This window comes from Apodemus sylvaticus, chromosome 3 (genome assembly GCF_947179515.1).
Source record: "Apodemus sylvaticus chromosome 3, mApoSyl1.1, whole genome shotgun sequence".
NCBI classification, from domain to species: Eukaryota; Metazoa; Chordata; class Mammalia; order Rodentia; family Muridae; genus Apodemus; species Apodemus sylvaticus.
The window spans coordinates 147944817-147968032 of NC_067474.1; the positions used below are offsets into that span (position 1 = coordinate 147944817).

Here is a 23216-nt window from a genome sequence, read left to right on the forward strand (position 1 = left end):
ACTCAGGGGGTGTTGAGATGGCTCACTGGCCTAAAAGCCCCTGAGATTCCACTCTTGCCCGTAAACCTGACCCAGGTGCTTCTGCCCCAGATCCCGCCCTGCTCTCAAGGTCAGCGAACCTGCCTTCCGCTTGAATCTGGGGCAAACTCCCAGCCTCCCTGGCTTTGCGGGGCTTACTGTTTCCTCTTCCCAGCACCCTGTGCCCCCGCCCCTGCCTGCAAACTTCCTTCCTGTGTCCTTAGGCCCTCCCTCCCCCAGAGGTTTCCCCCAGTTTGGGGTAGGACTGGCTGTTCTCAGTGCTCTGAGCCTGTGGTTTATCTGCTGTGGCCTCCTTAGGATTTGACTTCTGAACCTGATACCTCGCTGTTGAATGAACAGACAGATGAGACGGACAGAATCAAGCTCCTCTCTGGGGTGAGTTCATCTGACACATTTGGAAGGTTTTGCTTGCTCCTGTCAAGAGACAGAACCAGGATTTCAACTTCGAGACTGTACTTCCAAGGTCCATATTCTTTCATTTGTTTATTTTTTTAATGTCACAAAATACATCAAATGTAATTTCACAACACTTCTGAAAGCTCAGGGCATGTTAAATCCTTAGCAAAGAGAGATGTATTAACACCATTCAAGATGGCTCACTTCCTTTTAAGGTATAAATGTTTCCATTTTTGGTGCGTATGTATACGCGTACATGTCCATACAAGTGCTGGTGCGTGCAAATCTGTGAGTTTGCTGCTTGGAGGACAGATGTCAACCTCAGGGAGCCTCAGGAGCAATCCGCTTTATTTTTTGAGGCAGAGATCTTGTCCTGGTGCCTGGAGCAGGAGGATTAGGCGGACCTGGCCAGCCAGTGAGCCTCAGGGATCCTTCTGTCTCTGCCTTCTCAATTGGGAGGATTATAGGCGTGTGTCCAGGGTTTTGCACACTTGGTTTTTTGTTTCAAAAGAGGCCATTTCTATTACGTAGCTCTGGCTGTCCTGGAACTTACTCTGTAGACCGGGTTGGCTTCAAACTCACAGAGATCCACCTGCCTCTGCCTCCTGAGTGCTGGGATTAAAGGTGTGCCACACCATGCCCAGCCGCGTGCCCAGCTTGTTACGACAGATCCTGGCAATCAGACTCAGGTCCTCAGATCTGCTCGGGCTGACACTTCGCACACTTAACCTGTCTCCCAGCCTCCCACATTTGCCCCGAAGATTTGTTTCTTTTTATTTTGGGTGGGTATCTTGCTATGTGCAGTATGTGTGCACAGTGCCCACAGAAGTCCAAAGAAGCTTCCAGATGCTCTGGGTCTGGAGTTAAGGATGACGGTGAATCACCATGCCGGCACTGGGAATTGAACCCAGGTCCTCTGCAAAAGCACAAAGTGCTGTTAACCACTGGGCCATCTTTTCCCCACATCGAGAAAAACTTTCGAACTTATTCTTTGACGATTTCAGTCATCTACTCCCACTAGGCCTATCCCCCACCCTCCCCCTGGAGCTCCCAGAGCCCACACTATTACCCACAATGCCCTGAGCCCCTAACTCACTTAAGTTTTTCGGACACCAAGCATGTAAAGAAACCTGGGGTGCATTGGCCAGTGTTCTGTAACAAAAGGCAGACAAGGCTCCTATTCCCACAGACCTCACTTACATTGAAGCCTAGAGTGGGGGATGGGAAAGGACACTGCCTTCCTGTGCCTGGGGGATGTGATGCCGAGGTAATGAGAAGAGTGGGATGGAAGACGGAGGAGGGTCAGAGTTCATGGGGGGACACATTTGCTTTGGAGGTGGAAGGAATGGGGTAGAAGCTGGTGAACCAATCCAGGGGCATCAACCTTGGCTGCATTTATGAATTAGGATTTAACTTTTATTAAGTTAGGCTAGCATTTACAAATTAGCAGCCTAGACAGGACATATGCCTTTCATTTGTATTTTATATCCACGTGCCGTCTGTCGAGTACCTGGCATGTGTCAGAGGTTGCAATCCTGACCAGCAATGGAGTCCATCAGCAAGCCCATGGCCCAGGCAGAAGTGGAGTAAAATAACTGCAAACAGTCCGTGTGGTGTGACAGTAGAGAGAATTTTGGGGTGTGGCAGAGGCCTACAGAAGGAAGAGGCCTACTTGAGGGATGAGGTGGCCAGGGAAGGCCTCACGAAGGTGGTGACAATGAAGAAGCCTTTGAAAGATGGCCAGGAAATTCTTCATAGGTTGGAGTCATGACAGCAAGACAGGCAGGAGACTTGCTAAGCCCCAGAGGGGTACAAAGTGCAGCGGTGTCATGCCTCGGAGACAGTAAATCTTCCGATAGGGTTGTTAGTGTAATGGGGCCATAGGGAAGGACCCTCGAGATGAACAGGGGTTGGACTCTGGACTGTATCATGTGCTGTGTGAAAAGTTAGCCTTCGATCGTTCTCATAGACACCGGGTGATTGCCAGAGCTTGGTGAGACCCTTGGGGATATCTGGGGCCACTTTCAGCTGAAAGGTTTACTTCTGGTTCATCAGATGTCAATATTTAAAAATCAGAAGGTACCTCTCAATCAGGATAGGCATCACTAATACTGGTAAAGTCCTCCACTTTAGATTGAATCCTGGCCCCCTAAAAGATGTAGTCCCTGAGTCTCCCATCCCCCATCCTTGTGACCTCATTTGGAAAAATGAGTCTTAGTAGATGGTCACGTTAAGACGAGGTCCATCAAGTTGGGTACCAATAGAGTACTACTAGTGTCTGGATAAGCAGGGCATTTGTGGACCATGAGACAGACAAGCCAGAGGGGGAACTGAGGCAAGGACCAAAGGAGAACTTGGTATGTCAATCAATTTATAGAACTTGGTATTCAATTCACCTATAGCAGAAGGCACCAGAAACCCAAAGAGGATGGAATAGATTCACCTTTAGAAGGAACCAGCCCTGCAATGCCATGATCTCAGGCTCCCAGCCCTAGAAAACTGAGGTGGTATGTCTACTGAAGCCCCCCAGTTTGAGGCACTTTGTTAAGACAGCCCAGACAGGGGCTAGCCCCTCCCCTTCCCCCAGGCCATTCATGGGCTGAATCCTCCCACTTATCCTAGGCCCCTGATTGGCTGCTCTGTCTAGGTTCCTTCACCAGGCTCTGGCTGGCCCATGTCCTAGTCTGGGCCTGCACTAACTGTGAGTTTCTATGGATGTAGGCCACGGCTTCACCAGGACAAGCCTTGGAGGAAAGACCTCTTATTCCTTTTCGTTATTCAATATCGCTAGCTCCCCAGCCACCTCCAACCCTGTCTAGCTTGAATTCCACCCAGTGTCGATGTCCACCCAGCCTGGAAGGCATGTGATCTCAGCAGCCTGCTTTTGACTTCTGGTGACAGCTGTAACCTCAGTCTTCCTCAATTACTAAGACTCCTGATAATGCTGACCGAGTTGGAAGCCTGTGGGGACTGGATATGTTTCCTGGGCGAGGCTATGGATAGCCCTGAAATATGATGAACTCAAAGAAGTTGGTGATTCTCCTCAGCCTGTGTCCAGGCCCACAGGAGCCCACTGGAAAGATGGACTAGGGACCGGGGATGGAGTTCAATTGGAGAGCATCTGACCAGGATGCCCGAGCTCTGCTTTCTATCCCCTGCACCCCATAAACCAGGCGTACCAGCACTTGCCTACAATCCTAACACTTGGGAGGTCGATGCAGGAGGATCAGAAAAGGTGATCCTCAGCCTCCGAGTGAGTCAAGGCTAGACTATTTACAGGAGACCCTGTCTCAAAAGTAAACAAACAGAAATAAAAATAGAGAAGTAGACTGATCTAAAATTTAAAAAAAAAATCTGCTGAGTGTGTGTGTGGGGGGGTACAAGTTTAATCTGGCATTGGGCACACAAGGCAGGAAGATCAGACTTTCAAGGCTAGCCTTGGCTACATGAGACTGTGTCTCAAATAAGCAAATAAAATTCAAAAGAAATTCAATGATACAAGATGGCTTAAAATCGTCCTCCCAGGCCCACGGAGGAGGAGCGGTCAAATCATCCGCCGGCAGTGTCAGAAGCCCAGCAGGGATGAGAGGATCCATCTCCCATCTTGTGACTCCTGTGCCTTCTCCCTCTCTCCACTTGGAGACAAGGTCTCACTTGTATCTCAGCTTGGCCTGGAATTCTCTACGTAGCCCAGGTTTTCCTTGGATTTGCAGTAGTCTGAGCCTGGGGCTTCCTGAGTGCGGGGCTTCCTGAGTGCGGGGCTTCCTGAGGCGGGGCTTACGGGCACAGCCAGCACCAGTTCATACTGCACAGTGCTTGTTTGTAGTTTGCTCATTTGGAGAAGATTGACTGGAGGAAGCGGAGGAAAGCAGTCATCCAGCTACCTCATTACAGAAATGCCACCAATTGAGGCGACAAGACTCTCCATGCAACGTGGTGTCCCGAATTGAATCTTGAAACAGAAAAAAAAAAGACCCCCAACGGGAAGATGGAGGAGCCAGCTCAAGCCAGCCATTTGGTTAACAGCGCTGCACTAGGGCAGACAACGTCCTCGTTTGGATCCGTGTCATTTATTATTCTGTGGGATCCTGACATCAACCACTGCAGTACGGGAGCTTCATGTGCTTTTCACAGATGATGAGATGGGGCCGTCACACCCCAGTTTCTCACAACCGTGATGAACAGGACCAGCAGGATTATGTGAGACACAGGATGTGAAGTCCCTCTGGGACCCCGTGGGACCTTGGGCAAATGTCTCCAGTTCTCTGACCACGCCCCTCATCTGTAAAGAACAGGGGTAACCATTAGGACCATACAGAGCGACAGAGCCAGACTACACTGAAGCTCTGCTGCTTCCAAATGGCCTGGTTGGAGTGGTGATGTAAGCTCAGCCCATCCGCTGCCAAGGCAGGGCAGAGGTAGAAGAGAAAAGCCCCCGACACCATATGTTCCAGTCTCTCAGCCACAGATCAAGGCAGCAAACTAGTTCTTAAAATTGCATCTACTGCTCTCTCACTTCGACACAGCCTAGAGAGACAGATTTTGAGTTAAGAATTCTTTTTTTTAAAAAAAAAATCAAGGTGGGTGGTGGTGGTCCACACCTTTAAATCCTAACCCTCAGGAAGCAGAGGCAAGTGGATCTCTAAGTTCGAGGCCAGCCTAGTTTATAGAGTGAGTTCTAAGACAGCCAGGGCTACACAGAGAAACCCTGTCTCAAAAAACCCAAAACAAACAAAACAAGCAAACAAACAAAACAAACCAACAACCCTCCACCCTCCCAAAAAACACAAAATAATATGCACGTATATGTGTATGGTGTTTCTTTTTCTGTTTTCCTTCCTTCCTTCCTTCCTTCTTTCTTTTCTTCCTTCCTGTCTTTTTTTTTTCTTTTTTGGTTCTTTGAGACAGTCTCTCTGTGTAGCTGTAGGTATCCTGGAATTGTCTATGTACACCAGGCTGGCCCTGAACTCACAGTCCATCTACCCCGGCTTCCAAGTGCTAGGTTTTAAAGGTATGTGCCACCATGCCCAGTTCCTGATCATCATCAACATTTTAGGGGGGTGGGGTGGGTATGTGTGCGATAGTGCAGGTATCTGTGGAGCCAGAAGAGGGTATTGGCTCCCCGGGGGCTGGAGTTACAGCAGTGGAAAAATGTCTACTGTGGTTACTGTGAGCTCCTCTAAGAACAGTAAGTGCTCTTAACCCCTGAGCGATCTTTCCAGCCTCTATTTTAAAATTTAAATCTAGAAAATTATTTATTTACCTTATGTGTGTGGTTGTTTCTTGGCATGTGCATTACTGTGTGCTTCATGCCCTAGAAAGTTTAAAAAAAAGAGAGTGTCAGATCTCTGGAGCTGGAGTTATAGATGGTTGCGAACTGCCATGTGGGTGCTGGGAAATGAACCTGGGTCCTCTGGAAGAGCAGCCAGTGCTTTTTAAAAAATAATAATAATTTTTCATTGATTCTTCTGGAATTTCCCATTATGTACCCCAGTCACACTCCCAGCCCTTCCATATCTGCCCCCTTAATCCTTGTGACCTCTCATACTCCAAAAAAGATTTTAAAAATTAGAAAAAAAGAATATAGACAAGTCCCCTTTGTGTTATCTGTAGACTCACTGGAGGGTGGTCAAACTCTCAGTGGTCTGCCCCTTAAATAGAACTGAGACCTTCCCCTCCCACGCACACACACCCCCACACCCCCGCCGGAGGCTCTCAAGGGCGGGAAGCTGTGCTTTTTTAGAGTTCTCCTCGATGGCTTCCTGTTTAGGCTGTTACATCTGGGTGGCGGGGATCTGGGGGAAGGGTGGTTGTCACAGAAGCCTTCCAGGTCCCTTTTCCTCAACCGTACTCTTGCAGTCATTGATGGCACTGTGAAAATAGCGTCCTCGTTCTTTACAGTGAGCGAAAGCATAGATCATGGGCTTCCACGTGGTTTCTGGTGCAGACCATAAACGCAAAAGCATAAGCCCCGCCCCCCGACATCCACGTGGCCCTGGATGGAAACACAGGCCACAGACCCTTGTTGTCGTAGGACCTCAGACCCAGACATGGCCCTCCATGATGGCAGCATGGACCTGATAGCACAGGCAGCTCTGGTCAGTATGCTCCCCTCCCCGCCCCCCCCCCCCCGCCCCGCCCCGCCCCTCCCCGCATGCCATGGTGTCCGGTCCCTGGACATCAGCATGGATTCAGGCTGCAGCACAACCTCAGACATGGCCTTGGGTGGGAACAAGGCCCAAGTACAGTGCAGGGCCACTGACTGCTGCGGGATACTTGTTCCCACTGTGAAGCCTGAGATTGTGTTATTTACTGAAAAACAAACAAAAGCCTGTTTCTAGTTATGGTGTGGCTGACCCCTTAGCACACACACATACACACACACACACACACACACACACCTTTAATCCCAAAGGATGAAGGTTAAGTTAGTTTGTAATACAAAGCACCAGTGTCTGAAAAGTAATGTCTAATTGAGTGGCAGACAAAGTGACAAATCACAGAAAGGTCTGACAGAATAGGATCCACCCAATTCTCAGAAGAAGAGAAAGGGGAGCTACTCAAGAGGCTGTGCAGAGCAAGGAGAGGAGACAGTTTTACTGGGGCCGTAGTGCAGAGACAGGCTGCAGAGAGAACAAGCCAGAAATTACAACAGATTGACAGAGTTAGTTTGAGGCCAAGCAGAGCAAAATAGAGGCTGAAGGAGAAGCCAGATTGGATCAGTCAGCTTGGAGAGGAGTTTGAGCCAGGACAGCTGAGTTGAACCAGCCTGAGCTCAGAGAAAACTAGAAAGGGTGAGGTTATTTGGCAACAAGTCACAGAGGCCGATAGTGTTCTAGGCCTGGATAAGATTGTACAGAGCCTAGAAGTTTGCCGAGCTAGGCCTAGGTTAGCAGACTGAGGCAGGAAGCTTCTGAGACGACACTTAGAGCAGAGAATAAGAGACTTCTAGAAACTGACCCACTCCTGGCCCTCTGCAGCACCGTGACCCTCGAACTTCAACATGGCTTCAGGAGGTTATACAAGCACTCGCTCCCACATCTACCCCCAGCTCCCAGGCAGCAAAGGCAGAGGACAGCACCATGGCTTCAGTCAGAGGCACGGACTGTGTAGGCCCACAAGGATCTCAGCCTAGGCCACAGACAGCAGCATGGCCTCCGGTGGCATCACAGACCACAGTGGTCCCTCGAGGAGGCCCACTCCAGAGGATACAGATAACCATTCCTTATCCCCGGCCTCCATCTCTACAGAGCCAGGGTGATCGCACAGCTAGGTGAAATATTCAGAGATGGTTATGTGTCTGTATAAACTCCAGAGTGCTTCACACACACACACACACACACACACACACACACACTCAGCCCTCTTTCAGACCTGTTGTTGATGTCATGTCTCCTGTTTTCCTGTCTTTTCCTCTTCTCCGTCATGTATTTGTTCATCTTAATGACACCTGCCTCTTAAGGCTGGGCAGCCTGGCTGGCTGAGCATCTCTCCTTGTGTGTATATGTGTGTGTGTGTGTGTGTGTGTGTGTGTGTGTGTATGTGTGCATGTGCTCATGAGTGCGTACATGTGTTTGACCGTCTGTCTGTCTGTCTTTCTGCCTGTCTGCCTGTCTGAGCACGAATGCCATGGCATGTATGTAGAGGAGAACTTGTGGGAGTTGTTTTTCTCCTTCTGCCAGCTGGATCCTCCGTCTCATCAGCCTCAACCTTTATTTTTTTTTTTATTTTATTACATGTAAGTACACTGTTGCTGTCTTCAGACACCTCAGAAGAGGGTGTCAGATCTCATTACGGATGGTTGTGAGCCACCATGTGGTTGCTGGGATTTGAACTCATGACCTTCGGAAGAGCAGTCAGCGCTCTTAACCGCTGAGCCATCTCTACAGCCCCCTTTATTTTTTTTAAATAGGGTCTCTCAGTGAACCCGAGGCTCATGAAATTTGTAAGATTAGCTGGGCAGTGAACTTTAGGGAACTTCCGCCAGACCCCTGTAGCCAACTCAGTGTCCAGTTACAGGCATCCCCCTGTTCCATGGGGCTGGATCTGAACTCAGGTCCTCCTGTTTGTACAGTGGGTACTTTACTGACTGAGTCATCTCTCCAGGGCCAAGCTGAGAACTGTTGGACCCAAGGAGTCTGACACCACATATGTGTGAAGCCAGACCCTTCTCCCCCATTCCCAGCCCCATCTGCATCCCTGGATCAAATGCTGCAGGAGGCGCCCATGGATTAGGGTGTACTCACAGGCGGGAAGTTTCCAGAAGGTGATCTAAACGGGGTATGCAGGCCACTGGGCTCCTTTCTTTGGCCTCAGGCAAATGAGGAGAAGAGCAGAGCCACCACGAATGCAGTCATCAGAAGATGACAGAGATGCCTGTAAGCCCAGGTGAGGTGCGGAACATGGAGAAAGAGCCAGGTGTGGGGAGACACAGTGTGACCCTTCCCCTCCCCCCAGGAGGCTGAAGCAGGAGGACTGTGGGTTTGAGATAACCCGGGTCATACAGGGAAATTCTGCTAAAAAAAAAATTATTTAAATAAATAAAAGAAACAAAAGGTTAACAAATAGGAAGAACATGGGACAGGGAAATCTTTTTTTTTTTTGATCTGGTTTTTTTCGAGACAGGGTTTCTCTGTATAGCCCTGGCTGTCCTGGAACTCACTCTGTAGACCAGGCTGGTCTCAAACTCAGAAATCCGCCTGTCTCTGCCTCCCAGAGTGCTGGGATTACAGGCGTGCATCACCACCACCGGGAGGACAGGGACATCTTAACTATTCTGTGAGAGTGCACATACACACACACACACACACACACACACACACAGAGAGAGAGAGAGAGAGAGAGAGAGAGAGAGACCAGTGTGGGACACTTTTCCACTGACTTGATGATAGCACTTGTTTAAGTTACCACCAAGAAAAGCTACTATGAGTAATTTAACATTTCAAAATTTAAAAAAAAAAAAACAGGGAAAAATGTAGTTTAGAATTAACTAACTAGTGTGTGTGCCGGACAGTTTGTGCGTGTGTATGGGGGTTTCCCTGAGAACAAATGAGACCTGAGAAAGCGTCCGCCCTCTGGGTGACACCTGCAGACACTTGCACAGACTTACTGAGACAATCAATAAAACCAAGTCATTCTGAGCTCAGCGGTTGCTCGCTGAGTCTTTATATGGGTTATTAATACACTCGAGGAACTGACAGTCACACCTTCAGTGAGATTTCTCCTCCCCCTTCTTTCCTGGGAGCCTGAAATTTCCAGAGACAAAGCCTTTCAAATCACTTTTGAATGAATTGAGAAACTAAATTAAAACACCAAATGGTAAGTGCTGGGTTGGTACCACTTCCGCTGCGGGTAACCTGCAGGATCCACATGCTAAGTGGGCTTGTCTTTGACTTTGAAATACCGTGTCTTTTTCAGATAGGCTCATCTATGTGGGAAATGCCAGGTGGACAGGGTCCTTGGCCACAGAACTGTTTGAAATAGCTTGTTGCTGGGGATGACTTGGGGGCTCTGGAGTGAGCATGGTTTAACTAGGTCATGAGCAAGTCACACTGTGGAACACGGGCATGCTAGATGGAGGAACCGTGGCAAAACCCTGACATCTATTAAGTGAGAACTAAGCAGTTAAATGCAGAACAGTCACGGCAGGCTACTATTGTCACGGATGGAAACAGTCAGGAGCACATAGCTATAAATTTGACCCTATAAAGACACTTAAAATACCTAGGAAGCAATGATTAAATACCAATGGTTACTGTGGGCAGAGAGGGAGATGAAGAAATTGGCAGTTAGAGATCAAAAAGGTAGGAGAGATTTATTTATTTATTTACTTATTTACTTATTTTGAGACAGGGTCTCTCTCTCTCTCTCTCTCTCTCTCTCTCTCTCTCTCTCTCTCTAGCACTGGGTGTCCTGGAACTCTATGTAGACCAGGCTGCCCTGGAAGAGGAGAGATTTTCTTTGTTGTGAGATAGGGTTTTTCTATATAGCCTTGACTGTCCTGGAACATACGCTGTAGGTCAGGCTGGCCTCAAACTCACAAAGATCCTCCTGCCTCTGCCTCCCAAGTGCTTGGATTAAATGTGTGTGTGTCCACCCAGTCAGCTGAAAAGGAGATGTTTTTATACTTAAAGTGTATACCATTTAGTTTATGAGCATGTTTATGTGTGACAGAGGACAGTTTTTGAGAATCAGTCCTTTCTGTTGTGTAGGTCCTGGGGACTGAACTCAGGTTGTCAGACTTGATGGTAAGCACCTTTATCTCCTGAGCCATCTTGTCAGTCCTATCTGCCCTCCCTCCTAAAATATTTATGTGTTGCTGTTTTGTCTACATGTTTATCTGTATATCACCTGCATGTAGTGCCAGGGCAGCCACAAGAGGGCCTCAGATTTCCAGAACTAATGTTATAAATAGTTGTTAGCTGCCATGTGGGTGCTGGGAATTGAACCTGGATCCTTTGCAAAAGCATCCAGTGCTGTTGCCTGTGCAGCCATCTTTCCAGGTACCCCCTCCCTTTTCTTTGAGAAAAGGTCTCAGTATTAGTGACAGCCAGTGTGATGGTTTGATGAAAATGGTTCCCTTAGACTCAGGGGAGTTGTGTTATTGGAGGTGTGGCCTTGTGGGAGGAAGTGTGTCACTGTGGGATGGGCTTTGAGGTCTCAGAAGGTCAAGCCATGCCTCGTGGCTCTCTCTCTCTCTCTTCCTGCTGCCTGCCAATCCTGACGTAGAACTCTCAGCCCCTTCTCCAGCACCGTGTCTGCCTGCACGCTGCCATGCTTCCCATCATGACAATAATGGGCTAAGCCTCTCCACTGTAAGCCAGCCCCAATTAGATGTTTTCCTTTATAAGAGTTGCCGTGGTCTTAGTATCTAGGTATGATACCCAGACTGACCTCTCATTTGCAATTTTCCTGCTTCTGGGTTCCGAGTGCTGGGATTAAAGCTACGTACCCTTACACCTTTGTGCTACTTTTAAATCAGGTGGATGTTTTCTATTGAACACAAGAAATTAATTGAGTTAAAAAAAAGATATTTCATGGGGGCTGAAGAGATGGATTAGCGGGTAAGAGTGTTTACCGTACAAGGATGAGAACCTGTGAGTCTCCACATATGGAGCTGTTTGTGGTGTATGCGTGAGTGTGTGTGTGTGTGTGTGTGTGTGTGTGTGTGACTCAGTATTGATGGGCAGAGATTGACAAAGTTCACTGGCTAGTCAGAAAAGCTGAAACTTCTCACTCACTGAGAGTCTGTGTCTCCAGAATATAAGGAAGAGAGTCACAGAGCCACAGAAGTAGGCACATGTGCGTGCATGCACATGTGCGAACACACACACACACACACATACACACTCCGTGGTGAGGCCGGCGTGTTCATCGCTTGCCTTGATGCAGAAGGCCCTAGCTTTGATCCTCAGCAGTGTAAAGTGACCAAGCAGAGCTTTTCTCCATCAGCTCTATTCAATTTCAGCTCCCGGTAAAAGGCACAGAGACCTAATACATGTGTTAACACGCTGCAGGAATTCTGCCGGGCAGGTGCTCGTCTTTCCTAACTCGTGATGGCTGTGAACTTCCCAGCCTCGGGGATTTGTTACCTGTCCGGCTAGTTCAGCTCCCGTGTGACCTCATGGCTGCTTTCTCGTCACAACCTCATCACAATCCTCATGGTTCATCTCCTCTTCCTGATCCATCTTCCTTCCTCTTCTCTCTCTTGGCCACCTGCTCGAGGCTAATCATCATAGTGACCCTTTCATAGCTACTCCTCATGGTCCCTTTCTTCTTGTTCCTCTCTTTGTGCTTGGGACCCCCTGACTGGGTGTGAAAGTCTTGCTCTGTTCTCTTCTGCCCGGCTAATCAATCAGAGGTGACAGAAAACAATCTTTACACATCATTGAGACAGGAGATGTTCCAAATATCATGGCAATGCCAACATCCAGACCACAACCAGATCTCCGGACACAGCAGTCAGCATCTGAATACAGTACGCAAAACCATCCCTAACATGTACCGTGTGCAAGACCCTAGTTTCCTTAGCATAATGAGAAAACAAATAGTTTCAGAAATAATGTAATTCCCATGGGAGGTCTTAACCCAGTAAGGACAACCCAAAGGTGAAAGTCTAATATTCATTCATTCATTCACTCATTCAATAACTTCTAGCATTAAAGAACTTCTCTATAGCAGTGTTGCTTATTGCATGCTCTGCACCAAGACTGAGCCAATCTCTTTGCTCCTCGCTGCAGTGTATTATCTCAGACACCACTCCTGAGATGGAAGATCTAACAGCACAGTCTGGAAAGTTGAGGGCCAGAGAGAGGGCTGTTTTACCTCTCCTCCTCTATAAACCTCTAGACCCTCACCATATATCAGGCCCTATAGTGGGCACTCACACAAGACATGACATTGACTCTGCCCAATAAGGGAGACAGATGTGTGAAATATTCTCAGAGATGGGCTTGAACAGGACAAGACACATTAGAGCCTTGGTCCTGAGCACTAGGGACAAAAGGAACAAAGAAGTGACACTAAAACCGACTTCTCCCACAACACCCCTTGGCTGAGGACAGGCCCCAGGAGCAGCAGTGGACCTCAGAGGCGCCTATGTGGGAGACAACCTCTGTGGCCTCAGAAGCAACAATGAACAAAGGCTGTCGCCTCTCTGGGAATCACCGAGATCTGACAAGAGCCCAGTGCGGCGTGTTTCATCAGGATAGACATCCTTGCTGGGCTTTGAAGCCTCAAGTCCTCTCCTTTGGCTGTCTACACAGATCACATAAGCTGGACTGCTGCCATGACTGGGCTGCACTCCGTGCTAATCCGTGTCACAGCCGGCCCCACAGCAATCCGACCAAGCCATCTGAGCAGAAGCAAAAAGAATTCTCCTAGGCAAAGACAGCTCTGGAGAAGGAAACATTAACCCTTCACTGCCTCTCGGAGAGGGTGGGGATCTTGCTAGTGTTGGGGAGGAGGAGGTTGTGACCCTCCCCAAAGTGGAAAAGCAAAGGCGTGAGCTATCCATCCCAATTCTGGAGACCATCAATGAACACTGGTGAGAGCTGGCTTTCAGAGAAGCAACCCAGGTTCCATCCTACAGAACAGGACCTTCCCATAGCACAGAAAGCACCTCTTTATTCACAAGGTCATTGTGTGTGGGGGAACCTTAATCCCATCCCGCTGTCCTCTTATGCAACAATGAGAATCTCAAGAAATTATTGTCACAGATGTCAACAGGAGCAGACATCTGACCACAAATCCAGAAGCCAAGGAATATCGCTAAAAAAGATGGAAAAAATCTGCATGAGTTCTAACATCTACTCCATTCCTAGCTGTGGTTTCCATGGAAATAGACATCTGCTCTAGGGAGAAAGGTGTGGGTGGGGGTAGGGCAGGATGATATAAATGCTTCAAAATAATCAGTGTTTTGAAAGATTAATTCTCCCCTGTCACAACATTAATAGAAATATGAGATTTTTGCGTGGCATATCTTGTATTAAAAAAAAAAAACATATCACATGGGCGGGATCTTCCACCCATCTCCAAATCCATTACAAAGACTTCAAGACAAAGTGCTGGTTCAGAAGATGCCAGACCTCTTAGTTGTAGAGGTCTCTGCATATTTGTGTGCCTCTAGCTTCTTAGTTTTCAGGAAGGACTTGTTCCCATTCCTGTCCAGTTTTAAAAATGATTTTTGAGATCCATTCGGAAAGTTGAAGTATCAGGCCATTGTGAGGCTATGTTTGTGAAAGAGGAAAGCCTTTCTATGTGCGGAATTGTCTCCTGCTGTTCACATGCTAGGCAAGAGCCACTTAGACTGGCTGGGTGGGGGCAGAGGGAGATTGACCCCACGCAAGAGCAATTGTTGGAAAATATGCCTCTATAAGCATATTTCAGACAACAGTACTTTGCCAGTTGCTTGCTTTGTGTGACGTCTGCACAATACAGTTTTCACTGTCCTGTATGCCTATTGTATTTTATCTCGAGTGCTTCCCTATTGGTTAAGCAGATGTAGGATTGTGTTAAAATTAGGACTGTTTCCACAAAAGATGTTGTACGTGTGGTTTGGCTTTTGAGAGACCAGATCCATTAATAAAATGGTAAGCCCAATTAATAGAATCTCTGAGCAGGTGCTTTGGGGAAATGACCACCTCATGGGGCACAGCTTTGCTCGGCAGAAAGGAGAGGGTTCTAAGAGAGACAGGGTCACGCTAATTTTCTTTGTGTCTCTGCTATAGTTTTGCTTTATCCCGGCGGCCAGAGGGAACCGTGACCTTGCAGCTCCTTTTGTTTACATTCTCAAAGAAAGCCCAGCCCCGCTCTGGGGAGCACGTGCGTTCAGAGCAAAAGCAGCAAAGTGTATCTAGAACTGCCATCTCTCTTCCCTTCCCTTTCCTGTCACCGCAAGCTTTGGCCAGCCAGATGGAGTCTGCCTTTAAGCTTAGTGGCTTTGTTAGACCCAAGATCAGATTCCAGAGCCTCACGCTGTCCTACATAGATCCCAGTGTTTCCAGCTCGGGAAGCTGTTGGGGAGAATGCAAATGGCCAAGGGAAGGACCACACCCGCGACCTGCCAGTAGGAAATGGGTTAGCGACTGCGATGTCGCGCTACAGGTGACACGTTGCTGTGTGTCCGTGGTAGGACGCCGAGGGTAGAGGACCTTGCAGGGGCGTGGAGTGGCACTATCTTGTCACAGGGGTTCGGGCGTCTTAGGCGACTGAGAAGGGTATGGGATCAAAAGGGACGCTGCTTAGGGAGCGAACGAAACTCCTATGGCTGCGTAGAGGAAGAGTCCAGTCGGACGAGGTCTAAAAGATAGAAGTAGGTTAGGATCGACCCCTCCCCTGCGCCTCGCCTCGCCTCGCCTCGTCCAGGAGTTTTCCTAAAGAGGGAGGGAGTCCCGTAACCGATTCAGTCCTGCGGCCGCAGCCAAATGCTCTTCCGATCAGGGACCCCGGCTAGTCCCAGCTCACACCTAGAGGGACCCCCAACCAGGAGTGCCCCACCCCTAGCATTGTCCTCCTGCCCCACTGTCTCGGACTACAACTCCCGGAATGCTTCGCTCCAGAGAGGCGGGCCCTCCAGGCTTCGGGGCGTGCCCGGCACGTGCCGTCACCCGCAGCCAATGCGGAGCGCCTGGTGTGGGTCACGTGCCGCTGTTTGGCGCTTTTGTGCGCGCCCAGGTCTGTTGGTGCTCAGAGTGTGGCCAGGCGGCTCGGACCGAGCAGGTGGGTGCAGGCTTGGCTTAGGCGGAGGCGACGGCGGGCTAGGGAGCAGCCGGGAACGCGGCGGACCCCCAGCCGGGGACACGGGAGGGGCGGAGACCCCGAGCCCTGGATGGTGGGGGGCGTTCGTCTTTTGTGTGGAGCTCGGGCGGAGCCTTGGCTTTTGTCCCTGGTCCCTGGGGATGCGGCTTGGTGGGGAGGGGGCGCGGCCAGCGGTGGGCTTTAGCCCCGGGAGCGAGCGTGGAGACAATAGGAGGCGTGAGCCGTCCTCTGCATCCACCGCCCGGCGGGCGCGGCTGTTCAGGGGTCCCCATTGTCTGACGGAGAGCGAGGCTGGGGGCGCTCGTGCTCCTGAGGGGCGGCGCCCGCCCAGTCTCCCGGGGCTTCGTGGCGGTGGTCCCGGGCAGCTCTGGGCACTCCGTCAGTGGGTGGAGGCCATGCGACCAAGCCCTCTGCAGCCACCCCAGGGCTGCATGTCCGCGAGGTGTTTTTTGGCGGGAGTTGGGGGGGTAGACTGCCGCGCGCTGCCAGCCCGAGAGGGGCGGGGCCACCCCGGAGGACCGTTAGCCCCGCCCATCCTGTCGCTGCCCACGCGCGCGGGCTCCGGAGTGTGGAGAGGTGCGCGGAGATTCGAAAAGGCGCGGGGAGCCGAGGGGCGGGGCCAGGGGCCGGAGCGTAGGGCGTGTTCTGATTGGCCGGGGCCGCCAGCCTGCCCGCCCGGGCCAGGACCACGCCCATGCTGTGTAGTCTGCTGCGTTGGGTGCTCGCTCTGCTCTGCCCCAGATAAACGCATTTTTTTCTTTAACTCGTTTTTTCAATGTCTAGCGTTTGGAAACCTTTAATCATGCGCTTCTGGGCTAAAAGAATGGTGATCTTTTTAAAAAATACTCGACAACTGTTGAAAAACATTTTCTGCGACATAAGGCATCAAATGTGACAAACCTAAGGCCGGGTGTGGTGGCGCTTGTCTGTAATCTCAACACTCAGAAGCTTCCCCCACCCCACCGCCCATGTGTGCATGGAACATGGAACCCAGGGCTTTGCAAATGTTAACCAACTGCTAACCCCACTGGGCTAAACCCCACCCCTCTACCCTGAGGAGGCTGAGGCAAGAGGATTGTAATTTTAAGTCCAGCCTGGGCTAAGTAGCTAGACCCTGCCCTCAAAAGAAACCTAGAGGTTCATAAAACTTCATTTTCTCACTGTGAGGCTAGTAGCTTAAACCCTAGGAACAATAGGACGTGAATACCATTGGCTACCAGCTTGGGTGTTATTCACCATGGCAGACACAGACAAAGCAGGGGTGGGTATTTCAACTGCACAATGAGTTGTAGACAGAATTAAGATGGCTCCGATCTCATTGTTGGGTTGAATCTGGAATATCTTAAGTTGGATAGAAAAAAACGTGAAGGGAAGGAATCCTTCAACCTTGTGACTGAACCTCTGATTTTTGAGATCTGAGATATTTTTTTCTTTGAAGAATATCATTTAATTTGATTTTCTGCTGCCAGTGTTTTTCAGTTAAAATATCCCAGTGTGTTTCGGTGTTTCTAGATGATTTTTTTTTAATGATGTTTCTTGATTTCCACCTAATGATTTTCCTGACATTGTCAAGGGTGTGATTTGAGATCCCTTTGTGCTGATGACATAGGAGAAATGTGGAGAAATTGATTGCATGCTTTGAAAACTCATTCCAGGGCTTTCCTTGCCAGTGGATTGTGTAGAGTGCACAGCCAGTCTCTTGTCTTCTGTTCGACATGGCATCTTCTGGTAGGTAATTGATTTAGAAAAGCTGGAACCAGGGTGGGTTTGTGGCTTTAGAATAGAAGTGGTGCAGGCCTTAGGCTTTTAATTTGACATTTGTGTTCTCTTCAAAATTTAATTTGTGAATAAAAATGCAATTAAGAAATGCTTATTAATTGGATGAGTATATGGAAAGCTCATAGCCATCCATAATTTTGGCTTGGTCCAGAGCAAAATTGTGGGGTTTTACACACACCATCCTTTGTTTCATAGAATGATTGTCAAGCACCAATTCCTCCTCAAAATGGTATTTGTTAGCCGGAAATGTTGAGCTTTCAAAAAAAAAAAGGTTGATTTTTTTTTTTTTTTTGATTTGTATTTTGGTTTGATTTCCACAAACACTTTCATTAGCTTTCATTCTGCTTATTAAATTGTTGGTTTTTAGAAAATTACAGAATCCTTTATTTAAAATAAGCAAGCTATGTCTTTCTCATTTATCATCCATCTGATCAACTCCAGATATTCAGGTGAAAGAGCTGGAGAAGCGCGCTTCAGGCCAGGCTTTTGAGCTGATTCTCAGCCCTCGGTCAAAAGAATCTGTCCCCGATTTCCCCCTTTCCCCCCCAAAGAAGAAGGATCTTTCCCTGGAGGAAATCCAGAAGAAATTAGAAGCTGCAGAAGAAAGACGCAAGGTAACCCAAATGATTTACAGGAGACTTATTAATGTAATGAGACAAAGTGGTTTCATTTTCATACAAAGGAAGAAGGGATTGTAGCTACACTGTGATCCTGAGTAGGAAATGTCCTTATGCCAGAGGTTCAAAGGAGCAGCAGTTCAAACCGTCATCGGTTAACGAGCTCCTCTCAGGGTCCAGCTCCTCCACTCAGGAGCTCTCTATAGATGGAGGCTCTGTGCTGGGCATTGTCTCAGGTAACAGACTAGAAAATTGTATTATTAGGGCATTTTCCTGAAGTCCTGCTAGTAAGTGCTGGAGGTAGAATTTAAGCTAAAACCTGTGTTAAAGCTCGTGCCTTTTCTCTTTAAAAATAGGATATTTGTTGGTGGGTAATTCTTTCTTTCCTTTGCTTTTTTTTTTTTTAAGAGCTATACAATAAAAACCTTAAAATTCCAGGGATGAGGTATCATTAGCTTTTTCTCACTTCCAAACACTTCTATTATAAAGTAACCATCATTGAAACCTAATGAGGCCCAGGAGGGAGGTGGTGGCGGCTCAGCAGTTAAGAGCTGACTCTTCCTCCAGAGAATCCATACTTGATTGCCAGCCCCTGTGTGGTAGCTGACAGACATTCGGCCCCATTTCCAGGGGCCCAGCTGCCTTCTTGTCTTATGGCACTGTACTCACAGGTACACATAGGTAAACAGCCATGCACATAAAGAATACGAAATAAGGCCTTATGAGAGGCTGGAGAGGCAGCCCGGCTGATGAGGGTACTGCTGTTCTTGAAGACCAGAATGTGGTTGGTTCTTAGCTCCTACACTGTGGTTTACATTCCCGCAACTCTAGCTCCAAGGGATCTGATGCCCTCTTCTGGCTTCTAAAGACCTGACACACATGTGTATATATTTTTTATACAGACCATACACATAAAAGTTAAAAAAAAAAAGAAAACTAATGAAATGTTTAACATATTAATTATGGAAGAGTTGGAAAATGAAACTATAGCCACTATAGTCTTTATTTCCCAGAGGCACCCACTGTTGCCGTATTTCTACCCATGCAACAGTGTTGTTATTAAGAACTTTAGTCGGAGCAGCAGTAAAAACACTTGGCACTCTTGCCGAGTACCCAGAGTTCATTAATAGCACCCATGTGGCAGCAGGTAGCAGGCTTCATTCACGCTGCCAGCATCCAGTTCCCTCTCTGGCCTCCGGCCTCCTCATGCACCGGGCATGCAGTCAGTGCACTTACATGCAAACAAAACACTCATGTGCATAAAATATAAATCCATTTTTTATAAAAGAATTTTACGTCAGTTTTCATTAAATCTCTTCCATCTCCAGGGAGAATGAGGATATGAGCTGGGTACATCTGTAATCCTAGTACTTGAACAGTGAAGGTAGAGGAAGATCAGCTCAGGTCATCTGTAGCTAAATAAACCATTGAAAGCCAGCCTGGCTGGGGTACGCTTCAGCTGGGAGAGGGCTTGCATGGGAGAGGTGGGTAGATCACATTTTCAAGGTTGTTAGTTCAAGGCCGGCCTAGAGTCAGAGCCTGTCCCAGAATGCAAATAAAAAGAATGTCAGCGTTTACCCTTATGTGCCATCTGCCTGCTCTGTCATGTAGTTTGGGGTCCTGGAGTAGGAGAAAGCAATATAACCAGAGACAAGAGAGGAGAGCGAGGCCTTGTGCTCAGTAGCTGGACTACACAGTAACTGCCAGTGACACTCCCATCTAGACAGACACTGTCAAAGGTGCCCTGCACTTAAGTAGATTACTCAAGTCATTTGAATACTTTAAGCAATAAGGTAAAACTATTTTTAAATTTTTATTCAAAATCTTCTAAGGATTTCCTTAACAAATAATTTGGAAGGAAATCTGAACAAGCTAGCTTGGTGCGACGCATAGCTATAATCCCAGCACTGGGAACAGAATATAGGTGAATAAGGATTCAGGTGGAGCACCACAGTTCCGGGCTAGCCTCGGCTACATAAGATCTTGTCTCAAAAACAAACTTTTGAATGAACTGCTAGTTTTCCAAAGTAAATACTAACGTTGGTAGGAAAGCAGGTGAGTTAGTGCTTTTTAACAGGTACTCAGCTCCTCACTTGAATATTTAGTTCAGGGGACGCTTTTTTCTGCTTGTTTCCCTGATAAGTAATTCCCTTTGCAGTTTTAACAAATGCCAAAGATAGTTCAGAGGGGCCTGTTAAACTTTTTTGCAGTCTCATGAGGCGGAAGTCTTGAAGCAGCTTGCTGAGAAGCGGGAGCATGAGAAAGAGGTGCTCCAGAAAGCCATCGAGGAGAACAACAACTTCAGCAAAATGGCCGAGGAGAAACTGACCCACAAAATGGAGGCTAACAAGGAGAACCGGGAGGCGCAGATGGCTGCCAAGCTGGAGCGCTTGCGAGAGAAGGTTGGTTTCTTGCTTTCTAGAGTTAGAAGCTTCAGGCAGGAGTAAATCGACTTCAATTGTCATGATAAAAATGTGACTGGTTCCTTTTGGGGGCTTAACAACATTCAGTAAGGAATTCTCAGCGTGAGTGCATATTCCTTGGAAGACTGGTTGGAGCCTTAGCCATTATCATCCCCAAGAGACCATCGGGTTTAAGATGATGTCTTGGGATTTTTGGGTTGTGATTCCCATGGGTTGTGTGACTGGGGCTGTGTTGGACCTCCTAGTAGGCAGGGCACAGAGTTTGACAAGTTATTTTTGGGACAGATGACACTTACATACAGTTTCTTCCAGGACAAGCACGTTGAAGAGGTGCGGAAGAACAAAGAGTCCAAAGACCCCGCGGATGAGACCGAGGCCGACTAAGTTGTTCCGATAACTGACTTTCTCCCCAACCCCTTCCTAAATATCCAAAGACTGTACTGGCCAGTGTCACTTACTTTATCCCTCCTGACAGATATTCTAGAAGCTGATGTAGGACCGTATAGGTAGATCCAGACCGTGAGATGTTTTAGGGGCTCAAGGGGAGAAACTGAAAGTGTTTTACTCTTTTTTAAAGTGTTGGTCTTTCTAACGTAGCTATTTTTCTCGTTGCATCTTTTCCACTCGGGCACACTCGGTGTGCTGGGTTAATGGCTAGTACTGTATTGATTGTGGAAAACGTTTGTGAAGAGTATGTAGTGGCTTCTTCCAACCCATTAGATGCTGAATATCTGTTCACTTTGCGATCCCAATTTTGTCCCAATCTCACCAGATGCTACTGTACTTGAATGGTTAATAAACTGCACAGTGCTGTTGGTGGCGGTGACTTCTTTCTGTTCAGGTAACGACAAGCTGTAGCCCCTTTGACCCCCGGCCTCCTGCTGCTGCAGACACCCAGCCAGTTCTTTGCTTCCAGTCTCTCAAATTGCCCTTGTACAATCATGGCTTTGTGTTGCTGTCTTACCCAGATCAGCTGTTATTTTCTTTCAGATGTTTATGTGCAAACAAACAGTGTTTTGTTCCCCTTAAAAAGGCAGATTACAGGCACAAAGGGTGATTTCTGGAGAACAGTTTAGAGACAGGCGTCCTTAAGGTCTTAGGATATTTGACGGTTTGTTTGCTTATGACAGCCGGGAAGGGAGGTACAACCTATGTTCCTTCCATCCACATCCTGGGATTCAGAATGCTCACAAAGCTAATTGTGCTGCTCTAGTGACACCTGTGAGAATGGCAAAGGCCCTTTCTTGTGGAGCAACACTGACTGACGTGGTTTGAGAGGCAGACACCTCACCTTATATCCAGAGACTAAGATGGTCAGCACACTGCCTCAGCTCAGGGAAAGCACAGGCGGCTTTCTAGCCCTTTTGGGAAATAACTTTAATTACATACAATCTGTCTGCCCCTCACATCTGCATAGAGCTCTTAGAAGCTAAGCGTCCACAGCAAGAGCCTGCTTGCAGGAGGCCTAAGAGTGCCTTTGGGACCAGGCTTAATGGCTCATGCCTGTAATTTCAGCACTTGGGAAGCAGAGATGGGAGGGCGCTGGGGAATTGATTCCAGCCCAGGCTACAGAGAATGTGTCTCAACATTGAATAAAGAAGTGGAGCAACTCTGGCTTCACTGAGCTGTAGAGGACCTCCTGCCCGTGACAGATGCAGTTGGGGAGGGGCTTTGAGTGTGCAGAGAGCACCTTGGAGCCTCTGTATGGCGCTATACAAATAACGATGGCTCTTTTCTGTCGGAGGCTAATAATGAGTGACCTGTTCCCGGGCTTGAGCTGGGGATGCTTATGCAGTTCAGAGAAACAGCTGGGCTCACATAGGGCAAATAGAACCAAATCAAGGGCAGCTCTGTACACAACACCTGGTTCCTGAGCAGAGGGGCGGGAGGGGTATGTGTGGGGTGTGGCGCTGCTGGTCGTTGGATCCTGGGTCTGCCGCATGAGAGGGAGCCTGAAGGTAGGAGTTGGCAGGAACGATGTTTGTGCCCTACAGATGGCACAACTTGTGTTAGAGAGACGAGCAGAAAATGCCCATTTCTCATGGATGGCACGAGAATATTGGCTGTGACTGTTGGTGGTCATGGCGTTCAGGAGCAGGGTAATGTACCTTTTTAAAAGCTGTTCTAGGGGCCAAATGGTGGCACACACGCAAGGTAAACTCCAGAGCTACATCCTCACCCCAGGGGAGCCAGTGCCTTTTCCTGGGCCTGGGTACTTGGCTGCCTCAGGACTCTGCCGCACACTGAGAGGGCCAGAGTGACTTCAACCAGGGCCTGTCACCATGAACATCCCTTTCATCCTGAATAGAAAATGAGATGTCCCTCCCTACATTTGTTTGTTTGTTTTCTGAGGGAGAGATTTAAAACAGGGTTTCTCTGTGTAGCCCAGGCCATCCTGGAACTCACTCTGTAGACTAGGCTAGCCTCAAACTCAAGAGATCTACCAGCCTCTACCACTGCCCACCCCTCCCTAAGAATCTTACATTGATTGGCTTCTGAAAGGACTGAAGCAGAAGGAATGACACATGCCAATAGTAGGCTTTGGAAGCAGAGGCAGGGGGATTGCAAGATTCAATGCCAGCCTAGGGCAAGGTCCTGTTTCGAAGACAAAAAAAACTGAACATGGTTTATACCTATGATTCTGTCACTTTAAGAGGCTGAGGCAGAGGACTTCCAGGAGTTAAAGGCCACCCTGGGTTATAGT

General features: G+C 48.3%; 1 protein-coding gene and 1 long non-coding RNA gene across 3 annotated transcripts; both read left to right on the plus strand.

Annotated features, from left to right (window-relative positions):
* The first annotated feature begins 243 nt into the window (after positions 1–243).
* LOC127681444 (uncharacterized) lies at positions 244–5321 on the plus strand. Of its 2 annotated transcripts, none has more exons than XR_007977122.1 (2): positions 244–414; positions 3157–5321. It is a non-coding gene; the product is annotated as an uncharacterized LOC127681444 (long non-coding RNA). The 2 variants fall into 2 exon arrangements; XR_007977121.1 differs by having other exon boundaries at positions 3961–5321.
* Positions 5322–15546: 10225 nt separating this feature from the next.
* Stmn1 (stathmin 1) lies at positions 15547–21327 on the plus strand. Its single transcript, XM_052177690.1, has 5 exons — positions 15547–15654; positions 17349–17421; positions 17914–18086; positions 20300–20491; positions 20825–21327. The coding sequence occupies exons 2-5, from the start codon at positions 17409–17411 to the stop codon at positions 20894–20896; spliced, it is 450 nt and encodes a 149-aa protein (XP_052033650.1). The 5' UTR covers positions 15547–15654; positions 17349–17408; the 3' UTR covers positions 20897–21327.
* Positions 21328–23216: the final 1889 nt, after the last annotated feature.